General features: G+C 34.1%; 1 protein-coding gene across 14 annotated transcripts in view; it reads left to right on the top strand.

The window, feature by feature from the left end:
- The window catches only part of DLG2 (discs large MAGUK scaffold protein 2), a 2,591,935-nt gene that overhangs the window by 1,618,388 nt on the left and 953,727 nt on the right, over positions 1 to 19,820 (top strand). For all 14 annotated transcript variants that reach the window (XM_051987236.1, XM_051987235.1, XM_051987234.1 and 11 more), the window contains one exon: positions 16,422 to 16,475. In XM_051987236.1, the coding sequence (XP_051843196.1) occupies positions 16,422 to 16,475 (54 nt within the window). The remainder of the gene's footprint in view (positions 1 to 16,421; positions 16,476 to 19,820) is intronic.

Below are 19,820 nucleotides of genomic sequence, written 5' to 3'. Positions count from 1 at the left end.
TGCAGAATCTGGCTTAAAATATTTTTGAGGCAAAAGAGAAAAAAAGAGAGATTTTTACAGTTAACAATAATCCTTCAACTTATAAAACAACCTCTTAAAATTTGACAGTGTTTCATGCAGAAAATATTCTACACTGTAAACTACATTTAAAGATTAGTGCCTCTGGGTGATTTCTGCCCTTGCTTAGGCAGCAAAATTTCTTTCATTTTTGTGTGGTCTGAGGCTTTTATCAGTATAAGTACACATCCATGGATTTAAATTGTTCTCTGCTCCTGTTCTCTGCGTCTGATGGAAAATTTCATGAGAACTTTGGGTTAAAAAATAATAATAACAACAACAAAAAAAAACACTTTATGGACAATCATTGAATGAAAAGATTCTATGAACATATTTTGTTACCTGTGAAGAATGTACTGTCATTACATCTATATTTGAAGCTCCCAGATACTAGTGCCTTTCATACCCCAACTTAAATTATATTACATACAATATGTATATATTTACAATATGACATATGTATGTCAATGTATATACATATATTTAATATATGTGTATATACATTGTATGTATACATGGTTATATAGATATGTATGTATTTTGTATATATTTGATTATGCACAAACATACACACATATACATACATATGCAGCATGTATCTATATGTATACATATATGATTATACACATATACATACATACACACAAACAAAAAGTTCTAAATGAGAGCTGGAATGATATAGTAAATAGAAAGCAAGTCTCAGAATCAAGAAGACCTAGTTTCTGAGACATACAAACCATATGATCATGAGCAAATCATATAATTTCTCATTACCTCAGGAAACTCCAAAAAAATATTACAAAACAGGTGCACATTTACATTTTCAGAAGGAATTTACTCACCTGGGAGTTCCCTATACCATTAATCAGTGATCCTGTTCCTACCCACCATGTGTTTTGTTTTGGTGCACTGACTAATCCATAACATAACAAAAAAGAAAGGAAAGGAACAAGCATTTATTAACTGCCTACTAAGTGCCAAACTCTGCTAAACATTTTACAAATATTATCTTGTTTGATTCTCACAATAACTCTGGAAGGTAAATGCTATCATTAGTTTTATTTTAGCATTGAAGAAGCTAAGGCAAGCAGCCTAAATCATGTTGCTTGTCTGAGCCTATATTTGAATTCAAGTCTTCTTGACCTTAGGACCAGAGCCCTATTCATTAAATCATCTAGCTACCAAAAAAAAAAATTCCAAAACAAAAACAAACAAACAAAAACAAACCTAGATTATAATTTTGGCACTGCTACTTCTTGTATAATATGTAAATTTCTCCTATTTAGAATAGAAAAAAATCCTGACTGTGTAACCTTGGATTTGTATTCTCTCTCTAAATTCCTGTTCCTCAGGATAATCTTGGTTTTCCTGCCCATCTTACAAAAATGTTTAGATGACTACCACAAATCTCCAGAACAGGGGCTCTGATTTATTTCTATTGTTCATGGCAACTAGATAACCTGAATTTTTAGGGGTTAAACAGGAGAAAACATAACCTATTTCTCTTGTAGTCATGCCAGCTCAGCTTTCTCTCCTCAGTCCTTTTCTTTCTGATTTCATACAGAGACATCTTGATATGTGGAAATAACCTTTATCTGGAAGATAAAAAAAAGAAAAAGAAAAAGAAGAACCTGATTTTTATCTCTGCTCTTAACTAAAAATAGGAATTTTGAGGTCTTTTTATGATCTTAATTCCTTATCTGCAAAATGGGTATAATACATTCAGTGCTTTCTTTTAAGGAATGTTGAGAGGAGCTCACACACATAGATCAGACAGACAGACAGATAGATAGATAGATGGATGGATGGATAGATAGGAAAATGTATGTAGGTTGGGTTGTAATCATAAAAAATTCTACAATATAAAAGTGAACTTCAATTAGATTTGAAGCTGTTTGTATCCAGAAGCTTTATTTGATTTGTCTCTGTATTCCCACCCCATCCCTTCAGTCATTAGATCTTAGCATTTAATAAATATTTGTTGAAATTTGAAGTGATATAAAAGGAAATCCCTGGTGACACCTACCTACTTCAAAGCTGGGCTATTAGACAGAACTAGATTTTCCAAGCTCCTTGACTATGACCTAGAATGATTTTTTTTTTAAAAGTTGAAGAAAATGAGGACAAATTTCGTAATTAGGAAGCGCTGCTTTAGCCTAAGATCCTAGGTAGGGAAGGAAAGAAACAGCTGAGTTATAGTTCTGCTATCTTAATTCTAACTCATATATATCCTTTCTTTTAAGAGATTTCTTTTGCCATAGAAACCGGGGTAAAGAAAAAAAGACAAAATGGAAAGGTAATAGAATTTTAAGAGATTGAATGCATATGAAGAAACTGAGGAATTTCAAAATTCAGTGTGACAGAATTTGAAACACTCATTCAACAAACACTAATTGGCTTCTAGACAGAGAGCTCTAATGTACTAGACACTATAGGAGATTAAAAGAATAATAATAATAATAACCAGAATCCTATAGCAAAAAAAAACTCTGAACTGAAAACAATCCAGAAACTAGATTTTTTTTTGTAGTGATATGTGATTAGAGTAGAAATTTCCTTCTCATGTGCAAAAATGTTTGTAGCAGCTCTTTTTGTAGTGGCAAAGAATTGGAAAATGAGTAAATGCCAATTGGAGAATGGTTAAATAAATTAAGGGATAGGAAAGTAATTAAATATTATTGCTTTGTTTAAAAAGATCTCAACAAGCTGACTTTAAAAATGCCTGGAGAGATTATATGAACTGATGCTAAGTGAAACAAGCAGAACCAGGAATACATTGTATACAGTAACAGCAAGATTGTATAATGATCAACTATGAAAGACTTAGTTCTTCTTAGTAGTTCAGTGATCCAAGGCAATCCCAATAGACTTTGGATGAAAATGCCATCTGCAACCAGAGAGAGAACTATGTAGAGTGAATGTAAATTAACACATGCTATGTTCACTTTTTTTTCTTTTTCTTGTTTTTTATATCATGTTTTTTCCCTTGTGTTATAATTTTTCTATCCCAACATAATTCATAAGAAAATGCGTTTAAAAATGAATGTGCATGTATAACCAGAAAATTTTAAATTAAAAAAAAAAGCAAAAAAAAAAAAAAAAAGAAAGAAAGAAATTTCCTTCTCCTGTCCAAATGAAGAAGCACGATCTAAAACATTAAGAATGCTCGAATTGTAGTTAGATGATGTGGTTTTAAGAATCACAATTGTCAATAATTCTGAGAATTTGAAAAGTCTCCATCTCTCATCCTTGATTTCTGAGGGGTTTAGGGGCCAGAACAGATGCTATAAAAAGTATTTGGAATTCAGTGGTTTATATTTAAAGTCATGGCTTTGATGGTTAAAATTTCTATGATATTGGACAAATCAGTTAACCTCTGTGGTCTTCAGGCAGCCCAGGTCCCTCTCCCCATTTCCTTCTCTCTTCTTTGGAACCAATACAAATGAGGTTTTTCTCCTCTTTAAAAGTCATGGGCTGGGTTAATGATCTTAAAGTGTCCTTCTAGCTCCAAAATTATGATACTGTGATTCTGAGAAGGCTGAATTGGGTCAAAAGAATATTTTTTGTTGTTGACAAGTAAAATCTGTCTTATTGAGATAGGAAAAAAGTCCAGGTGTACTAGGATTTATATGTAACTTTAAGTTTGCAAAATATTAACTCATTTGATCCTCACTACAATAATAAGTTGTTATCCCCATTTATAGATGAAGAAATGAACTCAGAAAGTGGTTACAAACAATGGGCATAAAGTTATTAAGTATCTGAGATTGCATTTGAATGCACTCTTGCAGATTCCAGAGCTTTACCCATTGTTTCACCTAGCTGCTTTCAGGAGTTCAAAACTAAGTGTAATAATACAAATAATATTACATCTCTCTTTTAATAGCATTTTATTTTTCAAAATGTATGCAAACATAGTTTTCAACACTCACCTTTCCAAAACCTTGTGTTCCAAACGTTTTTCCCTCTCCTCTCTCCTACTCCCCAAGATAGCAAGGAATCTGATACAGATTTAACATGTACAATTCAGATCAAAATGGAAAAAAAATACAAGAAAAAAGAAAAACCAAGCAAAGAAACAACAATAACAGTGTTGAAATAGTATGTTTTTTTTTTTAATTGTTGTTGGTTTTTGCCTTAGGCAGTTATGGTTAAGTGACTTGCCCAGGGTTACACAGATAGGAAATGTTAAGTGTCTGAGTTCAAATTTGAACTCAGGTCCTCCTAACTTCAGGGCTGGTGCTCTATCCACTACACCAACTAGCTGCCCCAAAATAGTATGTTTTGATCCACATTCAATCTCTATAGCTCTCTCTATCTCTGGATGTGGATGACGTTTTACATGCTAAGTCTATTGAAACTGTCATGAATTATCTTATTGTTAAAAAGAGCCAAGTCCAGAGCTGATCATCACATAATCTTGTTACTGTGTACCATGTTCTCTTGGTACTACTCACTTCACTTAGCATCAATTCATATAAGACTTTCCAGGCTTTTCTGAAATCATCATACTCATCATTTCTTACAGAACAATTAATATTCCATTACATTCATATGCCATAACTTATTTAGCCATTCTTCAACTGAGGGGCATCCACTCAATTTCTAGTTCCTTGCTAAAGATCACATTGGACTAAGTGGTAAAATAGATCAAAACCCCATCTCTTCCACTATCATACAATGTAGCTCCTTACTTGGTCATTTGGTTATCATAATCCCATCATCCCCCTTTTCCAATCATATATATAGTTTCCAAAATGGTATACCTAAAGGGTGGTTCTAAGAACAGACTCTTGCTCAAAAATTTTCAGTGGTTTCTTATTGACTTCTAAAATCAACTACTTTTGTGTGATGTTTAAAGCTCTTTGCAATTAGAGTCTAACTTGTCTTTGTATACCTCCCCCTCCTTGTGCCTTTTATATTCCATCCAAACTGATCTTATTGCTATTCTTCATTCATGATATTCCATCTGTCTCTCCACCCATGATATCTTTGCAGAGACTATCCCCCATGCCTGTAATGCTTTCTCTTGTCATTTCATCTGCCTCTTGAATTAATCTTCAAATCCCTCCAAAATAATTCCAAATGCAATCTTTTTCAGGCCTTTTTGATCCCTCAATTGACTTTCCTTTTTTCCCATCAACCTAAAATTATTTTATCTATTATTGAATTAATGGTATGTGTGTTGTTTCCTCCTCCTTACCCCAATCCTCAGTAGAATTTAAGTTTTATAATGGCAAAAAAATACTGATTTTGAATTATATATCAACACCAAATGCAGTACTCATGAGATCAAAGCTGTTTAATAAAAGTTTGTTGAATTAAAATTGAGTCACTACATGTAGTGAAAAAGATAAAGTTAATCAAATGTGATAGTACTTGCAAATGTGTTTAGCATAGAGTCTTACCTAAAATAGGCACTTAAGATATGCTTATTTCTTTCCCTATTATATTCACTATATTGATTATTTAGAATAAGATTTCTTGGTAATCTAAAAACCATATATTGGGTAAAAATACTACTAGTCTCAGGTACATCTTGCTCTGTAGAATCTTCCCTTAACATGTTCCTTTACCGCCTTCAGAATTAGTGTATTCTCTCTCTTCCTCAAATCATCTTACATTTATTTTCTTATTGCATTCCCAGTGTCTTCCAGTAGAATGGGCTATGTTATTTTTTGTTATTTCTCCCTGGCACCTAGCATAATGTTTTATGAAAGCAGAAGGTATTTAATAAATCTTTGTATTGGCACCTATTTTTGGTGGATATGGACTAACTGGTTTACAAATGAAAAGATTTGAAATTGCTTTCATTTTTCCATTTCTTGGTGGAAATATTACAGTAGTGAAGGACCCACAGACTGAACAACAAAAAAGGATGAGAAGGCACAAGTCTGGAAACACAGAATCTTAGAATTTTAGAAATGGAATGTACAGTAGGAGCATTCTCTCTACAACATCCTGAAAGGTGAGTGAGTGTCCAGCAACTGCTTGAACTTCTGGATTATCATGACATACTGTCTCCCCCAAGAAATTTCTTGCATCGCTTAACACTCTAGTGGTTAGAAAGTTCTCTATTTTACTTTAATCTTCCACTTTGAAAATCACTGTCACTAAATCTGGAACCATAAAGAGAATAATCTAATCTGTTTTCTGTATGTCAATCCTTCAAAGAGAAGATATTGTCTTCCCTTCCTCAAGATTTTCAAGGCACATTTCTTGTTAACTTATGAATAATTGCAAGTTGTCAGCCTGCATGAAGTAAAGGTATGCAAAATCTTTTATTGTGAAATCTTCCTGGCAGGAAGAATCTCAAGCCAAATTCTGAGTTTGTAATCTCCTCCATCTGCTCTTTTTTTCTTCCTGTTTTACCCAGGGATACATGTCCCCATTTCTTCCCTTTCATTCTGTTATTCCATCTTTTTTTGTCCCTGATCTTCTGGTTGTCCCATCTTCACACATTCCACAATGAATTTTGCCAGAAGGCTCTCCTTCTAATAGAAATGGAAAGATTTTCTTGCAGCTGGGCTCCTTCTATATTAAAAAAAAATCAATGCTTTGAACATCTGGAATGGCAGACAAGCATGGCACCATGGGGACAAAAAATAATCTCCCCCAAAGTGTGTGAAAACATCTGCTGCAAATTAAAAAAAAATATGGACATTTCTTCATGGACAGGAAAAGAATAAATTGGTTATATTACCTAGTGTCCCTGAACATCTTATTCTAGGGAAAGGAACTAGAAGCAAAAACAGGTGATATAGTTCAGGCAGACAACACAGTGCTGAATCCATAACTTACTTTCAGCATCGTTTTCTTCACCAACCAGTACACATGCCATGGTGAGCTTAGTAGCAACAAGAAACATGACTCAGATTAACCCTAACCCTAAATGCCTCCTCACAAAGCTCTCAAAGCATTGAGATTGAATGATGAAACAGGTGATCCCTAGACCAAAGTTTGCAGGTGCCACCATTCTGTAAATTCTAGCATCCTTCAGACTTATCTCTTGGATCCTTCTCTCTCTGCTGGCCTCTCCAAATAATTTGTTCATATCAAGTACTATTCTTTCTTTCCACTTTCTAGTCTTAGCATCCATCAAACTATTAGGAACAACAATATCATTCTTACTCCCTGTCATCCAAAATTTCTGCTACAAAGATAATAGAGTAATCAAATCCAATCCAACCATTCTGGAGAGCCATTTGGAACTGTGCCCAAAGATCTATAAAACTGTTTATACCTTTGAACCAGCAATGTTGATCCTGTATCCCAAGAAAATCATAAAGGATGGAAAAGGACCCACATGTGCAAAAAAAAATGTTTGTAGCTGCTCTTTTTGTAGTAGCAAAGAATTGGAAAATGAGTAGATGCTCATCAATTGGGGGATGGCTGAACAAGTTGTAGTATATGAAAGTAATGGAATATTATTGTTCTATAAAAATGATGAACAAACTGATTCTGGATAGGCCTGGAAGGGTTTACATGAACTGATGCTGAACAAAACAAGCAGAACCAAGAAAATACTATACATAATAACAGCAAGAGTGTTTTGTGATCAATTATATCGTCTCAGTGGTGTAGTGATCCAAAGCAATCCCAATAGACTTTGGATGGAAATGCCATTTGCATCCAGAAAAAGGACTAAGGAGACTGAATATAAACCGACATATGCTATGTTCACTTCTTTTTTCTGTTTTTTAAATCTCTCCCATGGTTTTTTCCTTTTTCTCTGATTTTTCTCTCCCAACATGAGTCATAAAACAATGCGTTTTCAAAAATAATAAATTTACTAGAAAAAAAGAGTAATCAAATTCTCCCACATAAACTGACCCCATAGTAGGTGTAGCAGTAGTAAGAATTCACCAAATGACTGTAGATATAAATGTGTCTTACTCTTCTGTAGATGAAAAGGCCAGTGAGATCACAGTAAGTTTTTCTGCTCAAATTAGTATGGTTATCAATGTCACTTCATCATCCATCTCTTCAACTTTGCCCATACTATCAGCAATGCCTCAAATTCACTGCCTTCTCATCGCTAGCTATTTGAAGCCCTAACTTCCTTCAAATCTCAATATAATCATTCAACAAACTTATGTTAAGCAGTTACTATTTGCCAAACATTGTGCTAAGCACTGGAGATACAAAGAAACACAAAGTCATGGTATCAGCTCTAAGAGCATACATTCTAATAGGAAAGACAACAAATGAATATATTAATATATACAACACAAATTAGAAGTGGATAAATTATATATATATTACACACACACACACACACACACACACACACACACACACACACTATGTAGTTAAATATAAGGCTGTTTGAGAGTGAAGACACTTTCAACTAGGAGATTAGATCTCCAGTGACTTTTCAGTTGTCTTTCTGACTGTAGAACTAATATTTGTCACAAACCATTCTAGTATTTATTGGCAAAATTCCTAAAATTAAATAACCAATGTGATCTTGGGATTATTGAGATAGAATTATCACTTAGCTATTTCTCATCTTCTTATTTTTTTTCCCTTGACTCTAGGGTTTTTAGCTGAACCTAAGTTTTAAAGAAAGCTAGGGAAATCAAAAGTCAAAAAAAAAGAGGCAACAAGGGCTGTTTAATATATGTCCTTTTCTGATTTCTCTGAGTTGCCAGTGCATATCCCCATGCCCCAAAACACTTTGATTTTATTTTTTCATATATGTCAAGATTGTATCCCATTTTAGAATGCAAGTTCTTTGAGGATAGGTAAAATTTCATTTTTTTTTTCTTTTCCTTAGTACCTTGGACAGTGCCTGGCACATAATAATAGGTTAATAAATGCTTGTTGGTTGATTTTCTCATTACTTCAAAAGCTCTTATTTAATTAGTCAGGGCATTGCTGCCATTGATATAAGACAAAGCCTTCTATGCCTCTGTAGCTAGATGATTACTGTCAGAGTTTCTTTTGAGATTGCTTTAGATGGTTGTAATTAGTTGAAGTTTCTGATCAGGTGTGAAGAATAATAAAGAGTTTAATGATGAGTGAGCCTTTTGTCTCAATTTGCATCTGTGATGCTTCTACTCATCTTTGGTAGCTCTGTGCATGCTGACACATCCATGTGGTTATGGACCAAGTCTCCCATTGATGTTCACAATGTTTCCTGCAAAACCACATTGAAAAAAATAATTTCTCAAAGTGAATTTTCTTATACTGAATCCAAATCTTCCCTTTTATACATAAAAACAATAGTTCCTGTATTTCATTCTTTTTTACCTAATTCTAATCCCTCTTCCACATGAGAAAACTTGAAAAAAATAATTATCATTACCTCTAAATTTTCTTTTAACACACTTATTGATGTGCATCTTAGTTATGGAAGTATCAAGAAGAAATTAAATACCAAATATGTGCCGTATATAATGTTGGATGCCAGTATAACAAGAAGAAACTATTCCTTGCCCTTAGAAAATTTATATTTGACTGAGGGAGAGGAAACAACTGTATACATACAAATACACAAAAAAGTAAAAGCAAAAATAATATAATTTCAAAGCACTAACAACTATGAGTTATAAATTCTAAAAGTCTAAAAGGGGGAAGGAACAAGAATTTATTAAACACTTTTTATGTGCCTGGAACTCTGATAAGCACTTCATAAATATTATCTTATTTGATCCTCACAACAATTCTGATAAGATGCAAATGCTACTCTTATCCCTATTTTAGAGTTGAGGAAATTGTGGAAGATAAATTGGCTAGTCCAGTGTCAATCAGGTATTAAGTGTCTGAAGTCAAATTTGAACTGAGGATTTCCTGAGTCCAAGCCCAGATCTCTACTCATTATATTACATTCCTGTCTCATAAAAATGATATAATCAGTTATGAGATTAAATTAATATTTCCCCTGGCAAATTTTCATATGATGTCATTTTGAGTTCTCTTAAAATCATTTCCTTCTTTTCCTCTGGATTTATTCTATTTTCTCAATGCTCTGCTAAAAAGTTGGTGGCCTGAACCAGACAAAATATTCCATACAAAATCTGCCTGGGATTTTCATGAATGTAGTATAAGATTGTCATTTCATACCAAGTCTGAAGTCAGGAAGACCTGAGTTCAAATCTTGCTTCAGACATTTTTTAGTTCTGTGATTCTGCTTTCTTTGCCTCACTTTCCTTATCTGTAAAATGAGCTGAAGAAAAAAAAATGGCAAACCACTCCCAAATCTTTGCCAAGAAAATCCCATTATGAAGAATTAGAAAGCATGAAACAACTAGAGAACAATAATTCCACATACATATAAGCACATACTTTATGTAATATATATGTTTTAAGTGTGTGTGAATGCATATTTTTAATATGCGTATATTCCTTTGTAAATGATGGACTTGGGAACATGCGTAAATCCAAAAACATATACCATATAGCCTGTCATACAAATTGCAATTTGTGTAGATATAAATAAATACAGATAGATAGATAACATTGATCTATAGAATATTTCTCTTCAATTTCTATGATTTACGTTGCTCTGTGTCCTCATGAGACCATATAAGAAATGTATAGTCTTATTAATTGTGGGCACCAGTTTTTAGAAAGGGTATATACAAGATAGGGTATTCCCAGAAAAAAGATAACCAGGAATGGGAAAAGATTAGAGATCATGGAATTAGAATGGTTTATATTTAGTTTAAAGAAGTTTATGAATGATTCTTCATTATATTTGAAGGATGATCCTTTAGAAGAAGTGTTATATTTTTGCTTGATCCTAAAGGAAGCAGCAATGCATGAAAACTTCTAAGATATCCATTTAAGTTCAATGCAAGGAAAACTGACCAATCTTAGAGCCATTCAAAATAGAAAGAGTGGTCTTGTTTTTATTAAAAATCTTAAAACAAAGGCTGCACCACCACTTGTTAGGAATATATTAGATCAACATATACATCACAAACCCCTCATTTTGTGGTGAGGAAACTGAAGACTAAAAGGGGAGAAATGATTTGGCCAGGGTTACATAGCTAATATTACAAATGGTAAAAATCAAGAGAAACTGGGCTTTTAACTCTGTGTCAATATTCTTCTTATTACATATTTTACTACATATGTGAGTGTGTGAGAAAAAGAAAGAAAAAAAGAGAGGAAAGGAAGGAAGAGAAGGAAAAAAAGGAGAGAACGTAGATATTAATCCTCTATTGTCAGGAATAGAAGACTCTTCCCTTTTGAATGTTTTATCTCTCAACAAGGAGTAAGTTTGACTTTGCTATGGACTATATCAGTGGTGTCACATTCAAAAAAAGAAGGGGGCTACTAATTCATACATAAGGAGATCTACTGGCCACATGATGACTCAATTTTAAAATGTAGTATTAAGTGTTATTATATTGCTATTTTTGTTAAAGATTTCCTGATCACATTTTAATCTGGTTCTGCCACTCAGCAGTGTTGTAGGCAGCATGTGTTTGACCCTCTTAATGAGATCATGCCCTAATATCCATTTCTGTTTATTATGTGTACTTCTGTCTTGACCCCTAGTTCATAAATTCCATGAGCTGAAGAGTCCCCAAGATTGGAAAACAAAGTAAAATAAAGGAAAAACAAACAAATCCACAAATTATGGAAACCCTGGATGATAAATTTGAAAAAGACCTCAGAAATCATCTAGCCCAAACCACCCATTCTGCAAACAAGGACAATGAAATCTCTACCCCTTCCTTGAACTTCTTGCTAGATGACAAGTTCCTTAAGGGGAGGGATTATGTAATTTTTATTTTTATCCTTGTAAACCCAGCACAGGGTGACCCATGGAATTAATACTTAAGAAATGTTTGTTGTATCAAACATATAAAGGACTGCTTGCCGTCTAGGGGAGGGGGTGGAGGGAGGGAGGGGAAAAAAATTGGAACAGAAACGAGTGCAAAGAATAATGTTGTAAAAAAAAAAAATTACCCGGGCATGGATTCTGTCAATATAAAGTAATTATTAAATAAAAATTAAAAAAAAAAAAAAGAAATGTTTGTTGAACAAAAGTAGACTTTGTTTTGTCAGGTCCTAATCTGTTCATTGTTTAGAGCTGCAATTCTATAACATGGTGAGGATGAGATTGAAGATGAGGATGAGAGTGAGCATTTTCATAGCACTTTGAGATTGTAAAAGTTGATATTGAGGCTTCTATCTTGGCAGTTTAGGCACTTTCCTAATTATGTAGATGCTTCACTTACCTTTCTCTATATATGAGACTTGAGCATTTGTAATTGAGAGGATATATCCTATGTAGATTGTCTTGAAAACCACAGGCCCTAGATTTAGGGGCAGAACAACTGGCACACTCTGTACTATAGAAAGTGCACTTTACACTCTGGGTTGAAAAATCCATTTTCTCCTGATTGCCTCCAGGCTTACAGCTCCCATATGGGTAATATATAACTTCTATAAATAGCCTCAACATGACCTACAGTTTAACTTTAATTTTTTTATCTCATTTTAACTTTATTGCAGTCAGGGTAGACCCCTTGCATTTCGGAAAAGTGTAGCCTCCCTGCTTCCATGCTTTGTCTTTGTTTAGACTATATATGTACATTTCAAGCCCTTTTAGAGGAGGCTTCCATTCAAGTATTGCTTTTGCTACTGGTTGTATGTGGCTAGCTCCTAAAATCACCTCATGTTTATTTTGTATATATTTATGTATTTATGTAAGATATAGTAGATGGAGAGCCAACCTTGGAGTCAGAAAAGACTTGATTTCAAGTCTAGTCTTTGACATATGTTGGCCATGTGACCTGAGTAAATAATTTAATATCCTCAGGCAACCCTCTAGAGTTTGTCACTCAGAGTTTTTACTCTCAATTTATCCAAATACACATATGCATGCATACATATATGGATGTACATATACAAATACATAAATAAAATAATATAGATAAATTGATATATTACATCATAGACCTGACCTAGATAGATAATGTTTATCGATATCTATAGACAAATAAAGGTATGAATAAACCTTTGAAGGCAATTCTCATTTCTATATTTGGCACTTATACTTCCAATGCATTGAACTTTCTCACAAACACTCGGTGCTTAATAAATGCTCATCAATTTGATTGCATAAGCATTTATGGTATACTATGCTGGCACTCTGAACAATATGAGAAAAGTATTTCTCCTTCCTTCCTGTAAGGAGTTTATAGTCTCAGTGTGGAGATAGGTCTTGTACATGAGGAAAAGCTAGAAAGGACATATAACTTTTGACTATGTCATTCTAAATCAAACTACAATAGCAATTCAGAGAAAAATGGTGCCTGGTGTGACAGGCTAAAGTCATCAGAGGAGGTTTCCTAGAGAGAGTGGAACTTCTCTTGAGACTAGAAGAATTTAAGGAAGTAGAGAAGAAAGGATATATTCAATGTAGAAGCAAGAGCATGTACAAAGGCATAAAAAAGTAGGAACATTTGTAGCATATCCAATAGAAAGTGGATGGGCTGCCCAACTAGATCAGAGGAGACATTCAGAGAAAGTGAAATTCAATAGGAATTGTTGTATGGGGGATGTAGTTTAAATGACAGCAGCCTTTTATTAAGTGAGGAAAGAATTGTTCTAGGTTTCAAAAAGAATAAATAAAATATTGAGATAAGGCATAGTACTTAACTCCATTGAATTTATGGTCTAGGAAACTTTGGAGGCCATAAAGAAGAATTTGGCTTTGCTTTTGTAGAAAATAGGGAGCCATGGTAGGTTGTTGAGCAGGAGAGTCATGAATGATGGGTCTAGAAAATGAATCTTCTAAAAGTCTTTCCCCAATTTTTCTGAAGTCTGTGTTACTCACTGATGACGTTTCTTCTCTGTAAGTTTTCCAAGAATTCTGTGGTTCTCTTCTCTATCTTCTCTGACAGACTTCTCTTATTCTTTGCCTCCTGAGAGCCATGTAAGTGTCTCTTGGCTAGAATATAGCTTGTTATATCTCTTGTTTATCTACAATTAATTATCTGCTGTAGATCATTAGCACAGCAAAATTGGAAATAATTCAGGGAAATAAAGTAAGTACTAATTTCCCATACCTTTGGCTGAAATATGAACTTGGTATTTGGTTGAAATTCAAACTTTTGCTACAGCTATGTAAATTAAGGGACAGAAGATCAAAGGTTTGAATTAGAAGGAAAGGTGGAGGTCACAGTAAAATCAAACTACCATGTGTGCAGTTGAGCAAACTGAAGACTAGGGAGATTAAATAACTGACTGATGGTCACATAGCTGGTATCACAAAGAGGCAAAATTCAAAATAAGAAGAGATTTCATCAAGATCTTTCAGTTTATGATCCTTATTTTATAAATCATGAAAGTAAGACCAGAGGAGGATAACTGACTTCCTCAGTCACACTTCTGACACCAAATCCAACTATTCATTCAAATTCATAGGCTACTACCCTGTTCCTTTTTGCTGTTGTTGAGATGTACAGGGAAAATTTAATTCAAAGATCCCAGTTAATTATCTGTCCCTAAAGTTATGTTTTTGACAATCATTCTATGATTTATATAACATTCCCAGTAAGTCAAGGTAATAGATATTTTATCTAAATGAAATCGATAGCTTGGGTGGGAGATTGGAGATTCACTAACATAGGAAGATCTTTTCCCCTTGAAAAATTTCAAAACCAGAAAATGAAGTTCTGTCTATTCACTATTCATGAAGTCAGATTTTTCAATACAAATGGAGATTACCATCTTGTACTTTTTAATGACTTTGCTTGTAGCCCTTCTGTATCATCCTTACTCAGATTCTACATAACCTTTTTTATGGGAGATACAAAAGTTTTCATGAAGAAATGCATGGTATGCCTAGAATTCTTTTAGATCATGTTAGATTGATTTTTTGATATCTTACAGATATAGAAGTAGCATGGCCCAGTGACTAAAGGATCCATCTTATAGTGGGAAGAACTTGGGTTATATATTGCTTGTGACATATACTAACTGTGTCACTCAGGGCAAGTCATTTAACATATCAGTGGCCCAGGCAATCTGCTAAGACTCTGAGTTACAGACAGCATCAACTGATAGATTTGATAAGGAACCTCCTTGCCCTGTTTTGCAAAAGTCAGGAACTATGGGTATGAAATGTTGCATATGATTACAGACTTTTACACTATGTTGGTTAGTTTTGCTGAGCTATTTCCCTCTCTTTTTTATTTTCAGTTATAAGAGTTGGCTACCTGACAGAGAATACAAATAGAATGAGAATTTTTATGGCCTAAAGTTAAATATATAAATGAAATTTATTTTAAAATTATTTTATCAGATGTGGTAGTATATACTCACAGTCTCTAATAGAGGTGGGTAAAGTCTAAGACTGGTAAATTCCTTATGAAATCCTGAATCCCTGAAATAGGATCATGCAAATCAGATATCTGTACTGTTTCTAGTACCAATATAGTTAGTAACCATCTTTTGGGAGGGGGAAGAAGGAAGGGAGGGAGAAAAGGCAATGTAAGGGAGAACCAATTAGCTCAGAGCATGTCAGAGTTTCTGTTTTGATCAGCATTAAGGTTAAGTCATGAATTTCTTGACAGTGAGAAAGGGAGTTCCAGTGATCAGAAAGAAGAAAAAAAAGTTACAGAAGAGTTCCAGATTTTTACCAATGAAGGGAATACCAGAATACTGCCAAATTGATAAAGTCACAATCTAAATTAACTATTTATGCACATAAGCACACATGTGCATATACATGTATCTATATATCTAAATAGATACAGACAGACAGATAGATAGATAGATAGATAGATAGATGGAAGGAGAGAGACAGAGGCAGACACAAACAGAGACAATGAGAATGAGAAACAGAGACGGGGGAATTGTATACATAGAAATAAAAATAACATAGATAATAAAAAATAACAGAGCAAAGATGTGCTCTGTACCTTTGGCATATGCTAAAGCTCAGGCTGTTGAGGACTTTATTAGGTATAGATGTCATCAAACAAAATGACCCATTAAGTTACTGGTGAAAACATTTCTTGTTAAGTACACATCCCTTAAAGAGCAGTGATGCTAGAGCTAAAGACGAGTTTTGTAAATGTCAGACATGGTTTAATTGTGCCAATTTCCCTGTCGTTTGCATTTTCTACTGCAAAACAATTATTGTTAGGGGGAAAATGTCAGAAATGTTATCTCTTATTCAGATTCCCAGAATGGCTCTTTTGCAGAATAGCACCAATCTCAGAGGATGTGAAAGGACTCTGCAGAAGTGAAGGGAAATTCATAGGAGAGTGTTATTTCTTACTGTCATGGTATTTTATTTTAAATGTGGTTAGAAAGAAATGTGAGCAACCTAGTCCTTGTTTGGAGTGATATACGTTTCAGTATTATAAGTATTTTCTTTTCCCCCTTTTTAGGCCAGCCCTGCTCCTATTATTGTCAACACAGATACTTTGGATACTATTCCTTATGTGAGTATAATTTTTCTCTTGATTTCCTTTTGAAAATTACAGAATAAAAGAATCATCTGACTTTGTGTGTGCATGTGTGTGTGTCTTCTATTTTATCCATATGAGTTAATCTCATAAGATGCTTCCTACAATTAATTCTGGCCTTGTCTTTTAATATTTGCTAAATCCATGGTTAGTTATGCAGATAATTCTCACTCTCATTGAATGTTTCTAAAACCAAAGGGAAATGAACATGAAGGAAGAGAATAACAAAATGCTTCCATTTAAAATATACCCAAGGCTCCATTCATGGTAGCCAAGTTTTCCCTGAAGATACCATTTAAAGGGATTTTAAGATGTAGGAGTAAAAACTGGTTGTCTTTAAGACTTGCACAAGTACTTCTGTGGCAGTGTGGAGCAAAGAGATGTATTATATATGGGAAACAATAGGCTGGCTTAACTGAAATATGGAGTCAGTGGAAAGGGTTTAGGGTCTAGGCCATAACACTGTAAAAACAGAGTGATCCATATTGTGAAGGACTTTAAATGTCAGCTTGGGGATTGTGTAATTTCTCCTATAAAAAACAGGGAACCATTGAAAATATTTAAGTAAGAAAGTTACATGATTTCATCTGTATTTTAATAATTCCATTTTGGTAGCTATGTGGAGGATGAGTCGGATAAGAAAGAAACCAAAAGCAGGAATTTTGAACTTCCACTTTATGATCAAAATTTCTTGTCCTCTTAAATTTCCCACTGTCTCCTTATTCTTGAAGCTGGTGACCCTTATAATAATCTTTTTATCCTTTGATCATTCTGTGTTCTCCAAGAACATCATACCTGTTCTAGTTTCAATTCTCTCATTTCATATTCCTTCCCATATCAGCAAGGGGCTGTTCTCTATCAAATCCAGGAGCTTCTAGTCCTGGCCTTCCATCATATCTTCTGTGCCACCTGTGCCATCCCTATTCCAGATAAAGTAGCCAAGCGAAACAGTGGATAGAGTCCCAGACCTGACATCAAGAAGAATCATCTTCCTGAGTTCAAGTCTGGCCTCAGATATGTACTAGCTGTGTGACTCTGGACAAGTCACTTAACCATTTTTTGCCTCGGTTTTCTCATCTGTAAAATAAGCTAGAGAAGGAAGTGACAAATCCATTTAGTATCTTTGCCAAGAAAACTCCAAATATGGTCATGAAGAGTCAGTTGTGACTGAAATGGCCCAACTACAACCCCCGAATGCATGTCTAATGAATATTTTTCACACAGATGCTTAAATAATCCCTGTGCATATTAAATCCAACCTTGTCACTACGTTGCTTAAAAACCTTCAGTGGCTATTTGTTGTTGTGTATAATATGAGGACACCTTAGCTTAGAATATAAGATACTCCATGATCTCTCTTCAGCCTGCCTTTACAGAATCATTTCACACTGTTGTCCTTCAAATATAAGTTTACCAACTGGACTGCCAACTAAAACTTCTCTTGTTTTTACTACATGCCTAGTATTTAAACAAACAGGTTGTCTCTTGTGCTGAGAAAATTGTCCTATGTGTCCCACTGTTGAAATGCTTCATTCATCTTGATTTTCCCCAGATAAAAATGATTTCATCCACTCTTTACCTCTCTTTGTCTTGTCTTGATCTCGTCATTGTTCTATCCCATGCTATCATGTAACAAGGGAATTTGTTTACCTCTAATATGTCAAATTTTTATTTTTTCATTAAATTGTAAGAACCCAGAGGACAAGGGATGGGTATTGATTGCATTTTATACAGCACCTCTCTCAAGGCCTTTGTACAATTAGTGGTTATGCAAATTTATTGAGTTGTTCATTAGGTGATGCAGTGGATATAAAATCATATTCTATAAAATTCAAGGAAGAACAAAGTCCTTAGCTTTCTTCATTAGAAGATACTGATATCGAGAATTATTTCCTGCAAAAATTTCAACAGTACTCTTTATTTCAGTGATAAATTGTATCATTAAGTATAAATCTATATTCAACTACTATAAAAATAATAGTAAACCAAAAGATATCCTATAATATCTCAAGTAGATTTGTTCTTTATTCCCCCCTCTTTTTTTACATCTCTCTCTCCTATTGTTTCTCTCTTTCCCTTTTCCCCTACTCTCCTACTCTTCTCTTTCTCTTTCTTCTTTCTCCTCTCTCCTTTATTCTTCCCTCTTTATCTAATACCTTGCCTGTCTTCTCTATTTCACTTTTTTCCCTTCTCTTTCTCCCTTTTTTCTGTCTTCTCTCCCCTTTTCAATTGTGATATCTTCTCCCTTTCCTATATTTTCCTCTCCCACATTCTCCTTCCTTATTTTTTCTTTTCTTCTATATTTTCCTTATATCACACACTTGCCTTTTTTATTATATCTGTTTTTTTCTTTCCATTTCTACTAAGGAAAGAAAGTGCTCACATATACTAATAAGGCCTTGGGTGATAGAAAACATGTCACGGGGTTCCTGACTCCTTTAGATAAGGGGCAAGTCAATGTTTTCTAAATCATTTTTGTCCCAAATCTCAGGCATGCCTTAGCCGAGTTCGCCAATCTTGTTCTAGTGATATAGGAATATTGAACAGAAGGAAAATGTTTTGAGCAGAAACTTAACTTCGAGCAATATCAATTTGGAAACCTAATCTCTTAGATGCCAAGTTCACACTTCTGAACAGAAAATACCAACAGAATTAAAGAAAATTCTACATACTTGCTAGCCTGAGACCTGAGCTAGTTAACTAGTCAGGTGAATTTTTTTTTTTTTAATTATGTGGTCTGTCCTTTCTGAAAGCTAACATTGAGCTAAGATCAAATATTAAAAGATCTTTGAAAGTTTGTTTCTTCCTTTGATTCTCTTATATTTTATAAAAAGCTGGTATCTGTTTCTGAATTCCTTGGTTTTTCTTAAAAATGCAAATAAAATATGGAGATCTTTCCTATGTACCCTCAAAAATTCAAATTATAGTTAATTTTTATAGCTCTTCTGAAATGCATCTGTATACAGTAGGCTCTGTAACTTGTGTTTTGAACCTGGGGACTGAAACAAGGACACCTTCAACAAAAATTTGGAAGTTAGAATATGGAGAGGTTTTGAAGGAAAGATAATGAGTTGGGGATTTTTATTTTCATTATGAAATGGAGGCTACCTCAAGGATATTCATTTGGCGATATTCAATAATCAGTTGCTGATGTGGTACTGAGACTTTTCAACAATGAGGGCTAGATATTTCTCTCTGAATGTCATCTTCATCGAGATGATGATTATACTCATAGGACTTGATTAAATCACCTTGAAAGAACCCAGGAGATAAAGAGGATAGGACTCAGGAAAATGCTGAAGTACATCCCTAACTAGACAA

The sequence above is a fragment of the Antechinus flavipes genome, chromosome 3 (assembly GCF_016432865.1).
Source record: "Antechinus flavipes isolate AdamAnt ecotype Samford, QLD, Australia chromosome 3, AdamAnt_v2, whole genome shotgun sequence".
Lineage (NCBI taxonomy): Eukaryota > Metazoa > Chordata > Mammalia > Dasyuromorphia > Dasyuridae > Antechinus > Antechinus flavipes.
The sequence above is the reverse complement of the archived record's forward strand: the minus strand, read 5'-3'. Positions and strand labels throughout refer to the sequence as shown.